Below are 14,104 nucleotides of genomic sequence, written 5' to 3'. Positions count from 1 at the left end.
GTAAAGCCAAGAACAGGTCCTTTGAAACATTACTACAATATATTCTAGAACAAGACTGTTCCAGAAACAAAAAAGAAAAACCATTTTTTGAATCTATGATCAAAACGAGGTTGAACCACTAGTGTGGTTCAGAAGAAATTTGTTTTAAAGACAGACCAAAAACATTATTAACAACTTCGAGCCCACAGTGTGAAATTTTAGACTAGTAAAGAAGAAAAACAAATCTCTTGCCAAAACTTGTGTGTGCATGCCTGTGTGTGTGTGTATGTGTGTGTGTGTGTGTGTGAGAGAGAGAGAGAGAGAGAGAGAGAGAGAGAGAGAGATTCTGCTAAAGCGGTAACTTCTGAAGATATGGGCTTAATCAAAACTCCATAGAATGAGAAAACTGAAGTTGTTCAGTGCATTTTATGAGAGTATGGGGAATAAGAGCAGGGCTGTGGGTGACTTATGAGGAAGGAAGAGGAAAAGCCTAAATTTCATAAACATATCAAAAAAACCAAATCAAGGAAGTACCACTGAGTGAAGAAAACACCGTCAGTGGCTGCATTGTGGATATTAGCATAGGTACCTTCATAATGATCTGAACACTTGTTTGCTAAAAGACCCCTTCATCTTTGTTCATGTTTGTGATTTAGGTGGCAGGCACAGTTCTTACAATTGATTGAAGAAAACAGAGTAAGAACAGAGTTCTGTAATAGAATTCTCTAGACTAGTGTCTTAGTCCATTTTATGTTACTGTAATGAAATACCAAGACCAGGAACCTTATAAGGAACAGAAGTTAATTTGGCTAGCTCACGGCAGAGCCTGGGAAGCCCTAATGATGGTGGTATCTGCTCGGCATGTAATCAAAGTTTGTTTTTGTTGTATTCTCACCTGGCAGAGGCATTACAAGGCAAGATAGAGCAAGCCAATCAGCTCTGATGGCTCCTTTGCTTATAAAGTCATTAGTGCAGTCATGAGGACTCCGCCCTGATGACCTTATTTAATTCTAGTTACCTCACAAATACCATTAATATGTGATTTTGAAGATTACGTTTCCAACACATTATTTCTGAGAAGCAAACATTCAAACCATAGCAACGGGTAGTTTGTAAGTAATAAAATAGACTCAAAGTTCTGGGGCTGGACACCCAAGATCAAGGCCTGGTTCAGTAGCTGCAGAGGCCTCCACAGATGGCCCTGCACTGCTGGGTCCTCACTCAGCAGAAGGGGGAGAGGACAGAAAAGAACAGGCCCCCTGCAGTCTGTTTATCATTAATTTAGGAGCAGCAGCCCTCCATTCCTCACTACAAAGTTAGGAAGTAAGTCTTTTTTCCTCGTGTGTGTGTGTGTGTGTGTGTGTGAGAGAGAGAGAGAGAGAGAGAGAGAGAGAGAGAGACAGACAGACAGACAGACAGACAGACAGAGAGACAGAGACAGAGAAAGAGAGAGAGTGTCCTGGGGTTTAACTCAGGCCCTGGCCCTGAGCTTTTTTGCTCAAAGATAGGAGCCACATCTCTACTTCTGACTCCTTTTCTTTTTTTCTTTCTTTTGGTCAGTTGTAGGGCTTGAACTCTGGGCCTGGGCGCTGTCCCTCAGCGCTTTAGCTCAAGGCTAGCGCTCTACCACTTGAGCCACAGGACCCACTTCGGCTTTTTTCTGTTTATGTGGTGCTGAGGAATCACACTCAAGGGCCTCATGCACGCAAGGCATGCACTCTACCATTGAGCCACCTTCCCAGTCCCCTGACTCTTTTTTGTAATTGTTGTTATTTATTGGAGATAAGAGTCTTGAGGACTTTCCTGCCTGGGCTGCCTTCCCAACCTCAATCCTCTGATCTCAGACTCCTAAGTAGCTAGGATTACAGGTGTGAGCCACTGGTGCCCAGACAATTTTTGTGTGTGTGTGCCAGTCTTGGGGCTTGACCTCAGGGCCTGGGTACTGTGTCTAAGTTGTTTTGTTAAAGGCTAGCATTCTACCTCTTGAGCCACAGCTCCACTTCTGGCTTTTGTTTTTGGTAGTTAACTGGAGATAAGAGCCTAAGAGACTCTTGGTCTCTTGCCCTGGCTGGCTTGTAACCTCAATCTTCAGATTTCAGCCTCCAGAGTATCTAGGATGATAGGTCACCAGTGCCCAGCACCTGGCCATATTTTTTATTAGCATCAGTTAGCTGTACAAAAGGGCTTCCTTTTGACATGTCCATGTATGTATGTCACGTACCTTGACCAGACTCACCCTCTGTCACTCTGGGATTGAATCTTCACATGAATTTTGGAGAGATATAAACAGTCAAGTCCCAGCTAGGCTCTAGGGACTCTTATCTCCAATTACGCAGGAAAAAGTCAGAAGTAGAGGCATGGCTTAACTGGTAAAAGTCCAGCCAAGTGAGAGCTCATCAGCCCCTGAGTTCAAGCTTCAGTACTGGCACACACAAAAAAAAGGACACAGGAAGGCAAGGAGCATGTGGCATGTGGGAGGTGGAAGTAAGAAAATTGGTCTGGGGCTGGGAAGGTGGCTCAGTGGTAGAGTGCTTGCCTTGCATGCATGAGGCCCTGGGTTCGATTCCTCAGCACCACATAAGCAGAAAAAGCTAGAAGTGGTGCTATGGCTCAAGTGGTAGAGTGCTAGCCTTGAGCTGAAGAGCTGAGGGACAGTGCCCAGGCCCAGAGTTCAGGCACCATGACTGGCAAAAAAAAAAAAAGAAAATTGGTCTGAATCCCACCTAGGCAAAAAGCATGAGACCCCATCCAAAAATAACTAAAGCAAAAAGGTTGAGAGAGTGGCTCAAGTGGTAGATCACTTATCTGAAAGGCCCTGAGTTCAAACCCCATGCCACCAAAAAAAGGGGGAGACATTTCTCCAAAGAAGATGTTTTTTCAGTCCTATCATTACATGAAAAACCATGCATTTATTTCTCATTGGGAAAATCCAAATCAAAGCCATCATGAGCTACTACTACAATCTCACTAGGATAAAAGGACAAAAAATACAGATGGTATTAAGGGCAGATAATAAAGAGAAAAGCTAAAATCCTCATGCACTGCTGGCAACAACGTGAAAAGCTGTAGCCACTTTGGCAAGCAGTTCCCCGAAAAGTAAAACCTGGTGTTAACCAGCAATTCCATTCTTAGGTATAAATCTAAGACAAAAAAATCATACATCCACATAAAACTTGCACACAGCTGGTTCCCCGTGGCTCATGCCTGTAATTCTAGCTACTCAGGAGGCTAAGATCTGAGGATCAAAGTTTGAGGCTAGCCAGGGCACAAAAACCCATGAGACTCTTCTCTCCAATTAACCAGCAAAAAGCTAGAAGTGGAGGTCTAACCCTAAGTGAAAAAGTCATGGGAAAGCCAAAGGCCCTGATCCAGTCCCAGTACTGGCACACACTCAAAAAAAACTCCAGGTATAGTCTGGTAATCAAACATGTACACTAGTGGCAACTTGTGTCTCTAAGGAAACACTAGGCACACATCAAACACATATCACCACCAACTGAACACAGCTGAGCACAGCTGTAAATGCTCTCCCGTGGTCCCTCACCGGCCCCATCTGCCAAACACCAGCTATTGACAAGCTGCTTGATGCAAGCTAGGATTAACATGGCTCACACTGGCTTTCCTGGCAGGTCTGAGACTACCTACCTTCCCTCCCAGCCTCCACTTTCCAGAGGTTAAGGCCACAGTCAGGGACTGAAAGACCCGGGAAGCTGTGATTTAAGGGAGACCAGGAAGAGATGAGGGAGCCAGGTTCTGAGAAGACTACCCAAGCCCTAGTTCTGGGAAGAGTAGGGACTCAGAAAGGATGAGCCTTGAGAGGTGACCCCTGACATGTGGTGTCACATGTGGTCACCTGTTCCCATCACTGACGCCCTTGGAGGTGTTGAGACACAGCCCCCCTCACCACTTGCCAACTTGTCCCCACCCAGAACCAGTGCGGTTCTTTCTTTGACTCTAGAAGATGTTCTGTGAGTCACTCCACCCATGAAAACTGTCCCCATAGGACAGCTGTGTGGCAGATGACCCTTGGGACCCTGTAGCTTGCTTCCTGAGGCCTGTCTCAGGGCCGGATGAGGAGGTGAGGAGGGTGGGTGCTAGTGGGACCTGTGGCCACAGTTTGGAGGCGGGGCAGGAAGCAGAAGTTGACTTGAATGTGGCCCCGGTGGGGTGGGCCAGCCTGGTGACTGTCACCACCATTTCAGGAGCCCAGGGTGAGGAGCAAGGCTGGGTTGGCAGCGGCCCATCCCATAGGACTCCAGGTAAGGAGGATGCTGGCAGGGGCCAGAGAGGCTGGGGCCCCCTGGGCTACAGGAAGTGGGGCTGTCTGAAGGGAAGAGTCTGATAGAACAAGAAGTGCCTGAAACTAAAACAAGAAGCCTGGGACTCAGACAGCCCTGGTCCTCCATCTGTCACTGTGTCACTGGGCATCCTTGTGTATGAGTGGACACAGTCCCAAAGGTCCCCTCAAGTGCTGACAGCTAAAGGGTCCTAAGAAGCTGGAAACAGGCTAAGTGTGGTAGCACACCCCTGTAATCCTAGCACCCAGAAGAACAGTGAGTCTGAGACCAGCTTGGGGTGGAGATAGGCTCCCTGGAACAATAAGAGGATGCCAAGAAGGACTGAATTCACTGGGCTACAACTGCCAACAGTGTGAGCCTCCCAAGGGGGTGATGGAAAGGACTGGAAAGGTCTCTGCCACTGGCAGGAGTCACCAAGTCTGGCAGGCAAAGCCAAAGAGGAGACCTGAGCACCAGACAAAACCTAAAGATCCCTCCTCACCAGAGCCCAGGGCAGGGCAAAGGCTCACCCCAGCTTCCAGTCATTTCACAGTTCAGGCCCAGAGGAGACCCCCAAGGAGAATCGAGGGAGTCAGGACACAGCACAATCTCATTTCCTTCCCCATCCCATAACTCAGTGGGAGAAACAGATCAGAGCTAGAGACAGAAACAGATTAAGCATCAGATGGGAAGAGAGTGATCTGATCTGGGGTTCAAAATGACACTTCTCCAGAACCTAGGCATCCCCAGGCCCTCCCCTAAGCCTCTACAGCTACTGTACCCCTTCTTCTGTAACCAGATACCTCTCCTCCAACAACAGTGTGTCCTAGGGACAAAGCCATCATTCTAGATACCCAGGAGGTCTTAGATAGTAAAATACTAGAAAAGGGCTCCTCTTGGCTCCATGATTGGGACCATCTGTGCAAAATAGGGTTTTGACCATGCCTATGAGGGACAAGCCAGCCCTGCCATTTATTGACTTAAGAGAATTTCAGTCCCTTTCCTTTTTCCCCCCCGCTTGGAATTTTTTTCTTTCAATAGAATGTCTACTTGAACATGAAAATATGGACATATTAAGCCTTGAACTTAGAATTGAAAAGTCTCTTCCATAGGCCACCTAGTGTCCTATTGTGTTTAATTACATGTGAACGCAACTTGGTTTGTATTGAACAGTAGCAACAATAGATTTACTGGACCAGTGTTGTAGTTAGGATGTTGTAGTGGGAACTTTCAAAGGCAAAATTGAATACATAGGATTCTCACAAGGTAGATCCTAGGGTTGTTCTAAATCTTTGAGAAGAAACAGCTAGATTAGTCAGGATATGGCTTTTGTTACAAATTATATTCTCAACCATTTTCTTATTTTAAAAAAATTAACTTATAGTATTTTAGATGTAAAAGGATTTGTAAAACTTTCCAAAGAACTACCAGGCAACCCTAACTCATAACCCTTAGCCCTGTGGCAACTATCAAAGTCAGTCCCTCTCTCTGAGAAATCACTGGGACAGGTGGAGAAGTCAAGCATCCTCCATCCCTCTGCCCACAGCTTTCCAGAGCGCCCAGAGAGTCTGCAGCTCCATGGCCATGCACCTGCTCCTCCTGGCCCTTCTCCTGCTACTGCCATCACCTGTCCCAGCGCCCTGCTACACAGCAGCTCGTTCAGAGTGTAAGAAGCACCACAAGTTCGTGCCTGGTGCCTGGCTGGCTGGGGAAGGTGTGGATGTGACCACCCTCCGCCGCTCACGCTCCTTCCCTGTAGACACACAGAGGTTCCTGCGGCCTGACGGCACCTGCACACTCTGTAAAAACGCCCTGCAGAGGGGTGCCCTGCAGCGCCTGCCCCTGGCACTCACCCACTGGCGTGCCCACAGCTCAGGCTGCCAGCATCATGTGGCCAAGGTCAAAGCCAGCTCCACTGAGGATGTGGCCAAGGGGGCAGCATCCAGCATCAACAATAACTGGCAGGTGGGGCTGGACGTGAATCTCAAGCCCATCACGAATGTGCATGTGTCTGTGGCCGGCTCCCATTCCCAAGCAGCTGACTTTGCAGCCCAGAAGGCCCTGCAGGACCAGTATAGCTTCAACACTGACACTGTAGAGTGTCGCTTGTACAGGTAAGAGCCTGCATTCAGGTGAGGGCAGCCTATGGACTCCTATCTCCATGAGGGCCCAAATCCAAAAGGCTCCAATAACAGACCAGCACAGGGGATGTGAGCCAGACTGCCTGAGAGCCCCACAGGGCTGCTATTTAGATATAGTTCCCTTGGGGTCCTTTCTGGGTAGGGACAGAGACAAGAGACTTGGCTTGGTCCTTCCTCCTCACTGCTGTGTGACCTTGGGCAACTCAATTTTCCTCTCTGGATCTCATTGTTCCATTCATCTAGCATTCGTCTTTTCCTTTTCACTAGGACTGAGACTTGAGCTCAGCGGGTGCTCTACCATTTGAGCTCTACCTCCACTTCTGACTTTTGAATAGCTAATTAAAAATGAGAAAGTTCTCAGGAACTTTCCTATCCAGGTTGGCTTCACATCATGCTCCTCAGATCTCAGCCTTCTGAGTAGCTAGGGTTACAGGCATGAGCTACTGGCACCCAGCTGAAGGAGCTCTGGAACAGGGAACATGCTACTCAACTCTGGGTCCATCTAACGATCTTCTCTCCCTGCAGTTTTCACTTGGTGCATATGCCCCCACTGCACCCTGACTTCAGGAAGGCTCTCAGGAACCTGCCTCCCTACTTTAATGCCTCCACCGAGTCTGATTACCATGGCCTCATCAATGCCTATGGCACCCACTTCATCCGGGCCGTGGATCTGGGTGGCCGCATCACGTCCCTCACAGCCCTGCGCACCTGCAAGCTGGCCTTGGATGGGCTCACCACTGATGAGGTGGGGGATTGCCTGACCGTTGAGGCCCAGGTCAGCATCGAGGGTCATGCCAGCTCCTCATCCGAATACAAGGCCTGTGAGGAGAAAAAGAAGAGACACAAACTGGACACTTCCTTCCACCAGTTCTACCATGAGCGCCACAATGAAGTGGTTGGTGGTGAACACACCTCCGTGACCGACCTGCTGTTTGGGAACAAGGCTACGCCTGAGCAGTTCTCAGCCTGGCTGGCCTCACTGCCTGGGAGCCCTGACCTGGTGAATTACAGCCTGGAGCCCCTGCACATCCTGGTGGAGAGCCAGGACTCAAGGCGAGAGGCACTGAGGCAGGCCCTGAGCCAGTACCTGATGAGCAGGGCTCGCTGGAGAGACTGTAACCGGCCTTGCCCACCGGGAAAGCAGAAGAGCCACCGGAACCCATGCCAGTGTGTGTGCCACAGCTCTGTGGCCACCAACCACGACTGCTGTCCACGCCAGAGGGGCCTGGCCTGGCTGCGGGTAACCATCATCCAAGCTCACGGGTTATGGGGAGACACAACTACTGCCACTGATGCCTATGTAAAAGTCTTCTTTGGGGGCCAGGAGCTGAGGACCCACACAGTTTGGAACAATAACAACCCCAAATGGGAGACCCAGCTGGACTTTGGGGATGTGCTTCTAGCCACTGGGGGGCCCCTGAGGGTGCAGGTTTGGGATGCAGACCATGGCTGGGATGATGACTTGCTTGGCTCGTGTGACTGGTCTCTGAAATCTGGCTTCCACAAGGAGAACTGCCACCTGAGCCACGGTCACCTGAAATTCCTCTACCAGGCCACATGCTTGCCCCACCTGGCAGGGGGAACCTGCCTGGAGTATGCCCCCCAAGGGCTATTGGGGGAGCCTCCAGGAAACCGCAGTGGGGCCGTGTGGTGACCACAATGATCTCTGAGAGGACCAGAAGGCTTGGGCGCATGCACTGCATGCTGCCAACTGGACTGTCTTCATAGTCCCGTTAGGGGAAAACTGAGGCTCAGACATTGTTCATTGAGGTAGCAGAGTCCACACGTTTGGCCCCAAATCTTGTCCAAATTCTATCAGCCTGTAACATCTTCAGATCAGCTGATCACCTCTGCACAGACCACAGCCTTGGCGGGGAGCCAGCTAGCAGACAGGAGGGAAGCCATTCTCACTAGGCTGTTTAGACGATGCTCATCTCTTTAGACCCTCTGTTTGCAGCCCCAAGTTCTTCAATATACTTGATCTAACCCCTCTTCTCTAGTGGCTCTGTCTGCCCTCTCTGTTGCCTCTCAGACAAATTGTACACTGCTTGATAGAGGACCAATAAATACAAGTGATGCTGACCATATAGTAGAGTGGACAGAGAAGAGGATGGAATTATCCCAGCAGGCTCCAGGAAGCCGGAGTCCTGCTATTGCATCTCCCAGTTACTGGGTAAAGGGTCCCGGAGGTGGCTGTTAATTCCCCTTCCCTAAAACTCCTATTCCACCAAAGGCACAGGCAGAACAAACCCCAGCAGCTCAAGAATGCCCCAGGAAACAAAGGCTGAGCTGCATGTCCAAAGCCATAGATAGCACCAAAATAATATTGCTTAAAAGGATGAAAGACTGGGTATGGTGGTGCATGTCTGTAAACCCAGCACTCTCAGGAAGCTGAGGTGGGAGAATCTCAAGTTTGAAGCCAGCTTGGGGTATCTCAAAAAGCTGGTAACAGGAGGAATGGCTAGGCACCAGAGTACATGCTTGTAACTCCAGCTACTTAAGAGGCAGAGGTGGGGATATCCCCATCTGAGGCTGGTCCAGGGTAAGTTAGCATGAAAAACAAACTAAAGCAAAATAATAATAATAATAATAGCCAGGCACAGGTGGCTCACACCTGTAATCCTAGCTACTGAGGAGGCTGAGATCTGAGGATCGCAGTTCAAAGCCAGCCCAGGCAGGAAAGTCCATAAGACTCTTACCTCCAATAAACCACCAGAAAACCAGAAGTGGTGCTGTGGCTCAAGTGGTAGAGTGCTCACCTCAAACTGAAGAGCTGAGGGACAGCACCCATGCCCAGAGTTCAAGCCCCATGACTGACAAAAAAATAATAACAACAACAGTAGTAATAATAATAACTAGGAAGGTGGTTCAAGTGGTAGAACACCTGCCTAGCAAGCACAAGGCCCAAGTTCAAAGTCCAGTACTGGAGAGAGAGAAAAAGAGAGAGAGAGAGAGAAGATGAGAAAGAGGAGAAAGAGAAGAAGAGGAGAGAAAGAGGAGAGAAAGAGGAGAGAGACACAGACAGAGAGAAGAGAGAGAATATAATACTTAGAATCTGGAGCCAACCGTGTGATTTCCGTGTGAGTTTCTGGGGCAAGAGCTACCGGGCTGTGGGTGAGACTGTGCAGGGCTTTTCCAGGTCACAGGAACAAGGAGTTCACAGCAGTGTCCCCATCAGGGCATCCTGGGGGATGGGGACAGGGCAGGGACCCTTCTAGGCATTACTTGGGAACACTGCTCCCAGAGGCTGTGCAGCCATCCTGATGATCTGAGGTACCCAGTCAATATTCTTGGCAATGAAATCTTCACCAACTGTAGTTCACTCAAACCTGACTCCTGTCCGGTTACCCTGTGAGGCCCGTGTCCTTAGAAGCACCACCAACTATCCCCATCTCCTCCCCTCCACTCGGCAGGGCATGGGCACAGAGCAGGGGTTGGGGTGGGGGGGGCTCCCAGGTCCCATCATACAACAGATGGTCTCATTTTTACACCCATTGTCCAGGGATCAGTACTGGCACCAGCCCAGCACTTGTTTTGAAGTGGTTAGCACAGGCCCTGCACATACCTTCGTGGTCTCTGGGGGCTGTGCTAATGTCTCTGCTGAGCTGCTGACAAACTGGGACAGTGAGCCGATGTCTGTGATATGTGTGAACTGAAAACAGACTGTGGGAGGGAGGGAGGAATGAAAGGGGGAGGGGGGAGCTGGACAAGGGGTGGATCGCTGCAGCTTTGAAACACTAGACTCTCCTCCCCTGGTCACCAGTCACTCCCATCCTCTCTGTAATGTCTGCCATCCCCTCGCATCTGTCTCCAAGAGGTGCAACATACTTATTTGTCCCCCGGTCTTCAGGACCACAGCACTTCTGCTTGTCCACCAACATCTCTTGCTTGGATTAATCTACCTGAAATTTCCTCCCTGACTGCCAGGCTCTGGTCTATCCCTCACCCCAGAAGTGCTGGAGGTCAGTGCCTCTGCCCTACTCAGCCGAGAAATCCATCAACCTGGTGAGAGTTCATCCAAGGCCTAACCAAGGGACCCATCCCACACTAGGTCCCAGAACTATCCAGCTGCAGCTTTGAGACACTAGAGTGATGACTTGCCTGGCTGTACACATTTCCTGGTGGTTCTCCTACCCTGGCTAACTTCCCCATCCTTTACTTACCTCCTTTCGTGGAGTCACTCCCACAAGAACTACCTGCCTTGATGATTGAATGGATGACAAATGAGTAGATGAATGAACCCCACCAAGAAATCTTCTAACGTCTACTTGAACTCCCCCAGCGACAGCTCAGTGCGTCCTATAGTAGCTGCTGTGCATTTAAGAAGGTTCAAATCAGAGTTCTTATAGTTTAGAAAGCTGCCTCCTTCTAAGATGAGGTACTAGTTATAGCTCAGTTATCCCAGGCATCGAAATCACTGTCTCAGCTGGGAACAGTGGCTCACATCTATAATGCTAGCTAGTGCAGCAGGAGGAAATGTCATGGCAAGACATGGCCACTGCTTATGGCTCTGGAAGGTTTATTTCTCAGTGGACCCTATCAGCACTGGGGTCCATCCCAGCTAGGTCAGAAAACTGGCTGTCTCTGGACCTACTTGCTGCCCCCCCTCAGGTTAAGCAGCATCTGAGACAGAGAGGTGAGGTCCACCATCAGCCCTCTCACAGTGTCTCCTCCCTCCCCTGCTCTGTCCCAGGAAGGTCCTTCCTATAGAGCCGTCCACAGCCCAGCTGGCCACACCCACTCCAGTCAGAACAGACTGAGCCCCTGCTGGGTTTCTACCACTGGGGATGGGAGGCCCCATAAGTGGTAAGGGTTAGAGTTGATAGGAACAAACATGTCACCGGCAGATGCTGGAGAGCAACCCAAGACTGACACCCACAAAGAAAATAAAAGACCACTGCCACACGTTCACTCAGACCCAGCCCACCGAGGCTGACGGCAGACATTGGCTCCAACTCTGACTCCCCGTCCCTACCAACTCTCTTGAATATACTACAGCCATATAAAACCGGGGGCCCCAGCTGTGAAGTGAGGAGTCTCAAACAATGGTTTCTTTGCAGCTTCCCAGCTCAGAGAGCCCTGGCTGTGACTCCACAAGCTGCATGTCTTGACACTCAATGAGGGCTGCACAGCCCAAGCCCCATCTCATGGCATGCACCATAAGGTACCACGTGCCTGGGCTTGGAAGACCCCTGGATCCTTCTCCCTTTCTCTTCCCAGAAGCCAGATCTAAACCTTGACCAGCCCAGACCAGAGCAGCTGCTGTTGTTTTGCAGCATATAATCAGGATTTGTTGTGGGCCTTCAATAGCACATCTGGACGCACAGTTAATCTCCATAACAGCTGGTTCCTGGTTTCGTCTTGAAAAGACAGTGGCGTCATCTTGCTGGCAGGACACTGTTTTTCTTCCCCTGGGAAGCCCAGCTTTGCTGTGACACTCAGCAGCTGTGCAATGAGGACTTCTTGAAGAGAACACCCTTGACTGGAATCTGGTTATTCATGAGAAGCAGTGCCATTATGCACAAAAGTTTCACCCTGGGGGCCTGCCAAGGGGGAGAACGCCATTGCCACCCACACCTGTCCTTACACAGGTGATGTGGGTGATCTCATTTTGTGAAAAGTTTGTCTAAGTCAGAGAAACTGAGAGAGGTTTCCTTCCCTATCTCTGCCATTGGCCGCCACTGTTTTTCAGCAGCATTAATGTGTTATTCTAGGTGTCATTTCCTGTCGTATTTTAAGCACCTGGATGGATATAAGCTTCTCTGATCTCCCAGCAGGAGCAGACACCATCTCCTATCCTATAAATGAAGTAGCTCAGAAAGTGGAGAGGTTTCCTTTTCCTCCAGCCACTGTGGGATTCCCACTGTATTAAACACAGCCTCCCCTAGGGCCTCCCTCACCATCTCTGCAACCATCTTCCACATGATGCCAGATAGTGGCTGCAAAGGACCCACTGAAAACTCACAATAGTCACTATGTGTGTCCTGCAGAGGCAGTCAATGCATTTACAGGAGGGTGTGCCTGTGGCTCATGCTTATAATCCTAGCTACTCAGAAGGCTGAGAACTGAGCCAGCCTATCTGAGCCAGCCCAGATAGGAAAGTCCATGAGACTCTTATCCCCAGTTAACTTCCAGAAAACCAGATGTGGCACTGTGGCCCAAAGTGGTAGAGTGCTAGCCTTGAATGAAAAAGCTCAGGGACAGCACCCAGGCCCTGAGTTCAAGCCCCTCTTCTCTGATCTCTGGCTCTGTGAATTTGCTTTTCTTGGTTCTTCATTAAGTGGAATCATAAACTTTCAGTCTTCTGTGTCTAGCATATTTCGCTTAGCAGACAGTTTTCAAGGTCCAGTTGTGTTCTGTGCATCAAAATATCGATCCTCTTGTGGGTGAATAACATCCTACTGTTTTTCTACACCCCATTTTGTTGTACACCCATTCCTCCACCACTGGACACGTGGGTTGTTATAGCGAGCAATGCTGCTATGAGTTTGGTATGCAGATACCCACTGGGAAGCCCCCATTCTCTGCTCTTATACAGACACGCCTAGGCTTGGGACTTCTGGCCACATGGTAGTTCTGCTAAAGCCTTTGAGAAGCCACCCACCCGTTTCCCACAGCTTGCCATTGGCTCCTCAGCTGGCCTCTGCCATGGCCCAATGTCCCAATTATTAAGTCAAACACAGGCACAGCTCAGCCATGTGGCATCAAAGTTGCCCTCATGCCAGGCCCTCCTTGTCCCCCACTCTATCCTCCTTTATACCCTCTCTACATCAGGAAGCCCTGGCTAAGGAGAGATGGGAAGGTGAGTGGGCGGCTATCCATTGCTAGGCCTCCTAGAACCCCATGCAAACTGTCTCCTCAGCCCTTATCACAGAGTCCCATTCACAGCCCCAGCACAGCCTGGCATGGAATTGGTGTTCAGTATCCATTTAGAATGAGGAGTGAGTGTGGGCAGCTCTGCAGCTCACTAAGGGTTAGGACTTGGCTTGCTTATTACCTCAGTGTGTCTGAAAAGCCAGCCTGAAAGTGAAATCCACAAACAAGAAATTATTCATTATACTAAAGTGAATGAAGGTAGCTGACAAGCCAGATATAGTGGTGAATGCCTGTAATCTCAGTTACTATGGAGGTAGAGTTTAGGAGGATCTGAAACAGAGGACAGTCCAGGAAACCCCCCACCCCCAAGACCCTATCTGACAAATTTAAAAGCTAAAGGACTGGGGTATGATTCAAGTGACTGAGCACTTGCCTAGCAGTCATGAGGCTCTGAGTTCAATCCCCACTATTGCCAAAGTGAACAAACAAACATGACTAACAACAGAAAACAATGTTAGAGGTATGGAGTCCTTACAACAGGAAAGGAAGGTAGAGAGGGTATTAAGGATAGGAGAAAGAGCAGGTTTGAGGGAGGAGACACCAGAACCCTGATCCGCTACACCTTGCCTGGGGAGGAGCATCCTGTGCAGGGGGCCCAGCCCTCTGCTCACTGCACCTCCCAGAGCTTGGGCCACTCTGCCCCTTTCATCTGGAAACAATTGGAGCCCCACAGCATCTTTGGAAGTGACTGCCAAGAGCTGCCAGCCAAGGTCCCCACCCTCAGGCCCAAGAGGCACAAAGTCACAACAAACCCCAAGGCCAGGAAAGGACTTCTATCTACCATAGCTTAAATGCTTGTAGTAGTAATCTCATTTTATCTCTTTAATTCTC

At 49.6% G+C, this 14,104-nt stretch overlaps 1 protein-coding gene across 1 annotated transcript; it reads left to right on the top strand.

The window, feature by feature from the left end:
• The first annotated feature begins 4,146 nt into the window (after positions 1–4,146).
• Positions 4,147–8,469, top strand: Prf1 (perforin 1 (pore forming protein)). The gene is made up of 3 exons (XM_013017104.1): positions 4,147–4,238; positions 5,803–6,370; positions 6,923–8,469. Exons 2-3 carry the CDS (start codon positions 5,835–5,837, stop codon positions 8,049–8,051), a joined length of 1,665 nt encoding a protein of 554 aa, XP_012872558.1. The 5' UTR covers positions 4,147–4,238; positions 5,803–5,834; the 3' UTR covers positions 8,052–8,469.
• Positions 8,470–14,104: the final 5,635 nt, after the last annotated feature.

This window comes from Dipodomys ordii, unplaced genomic scaffold, assembly GCF_000151885.1.
Source record: "Dipodomys ordii isolate 6190 unplaced genomic scaffold, Dord_2.0 Scaffold34, whole genome shotgun sequence".
NCBI lineage: Eukaryota > Metazoa > Chordata > Mammalia > Rodentia > Heteromyidae > Dipodomys > Dipodomys ordii.
The sequence above is the reverse complement of the archived record's forward strand: the minus strand, read 5'-3'. Positions and strand labels throughout refer to the sequence as shown.

Coding starts and splice junctions, on each gene's coding strand:
- Prf1 (XM_013017104.1), top strand. CDS start 5,835: ATGGCCATGCACCTGCTCCTCCTGGCCCTTCTCCTGCTACTGCCATCA. Junction 6,371..6,922: donor GTAGAGTGTCGCTTGTACAG/GTAAGAGCCTGC, acceptor CTCTCCCTGCAG/TTTTCACTTGGTGCATATGC.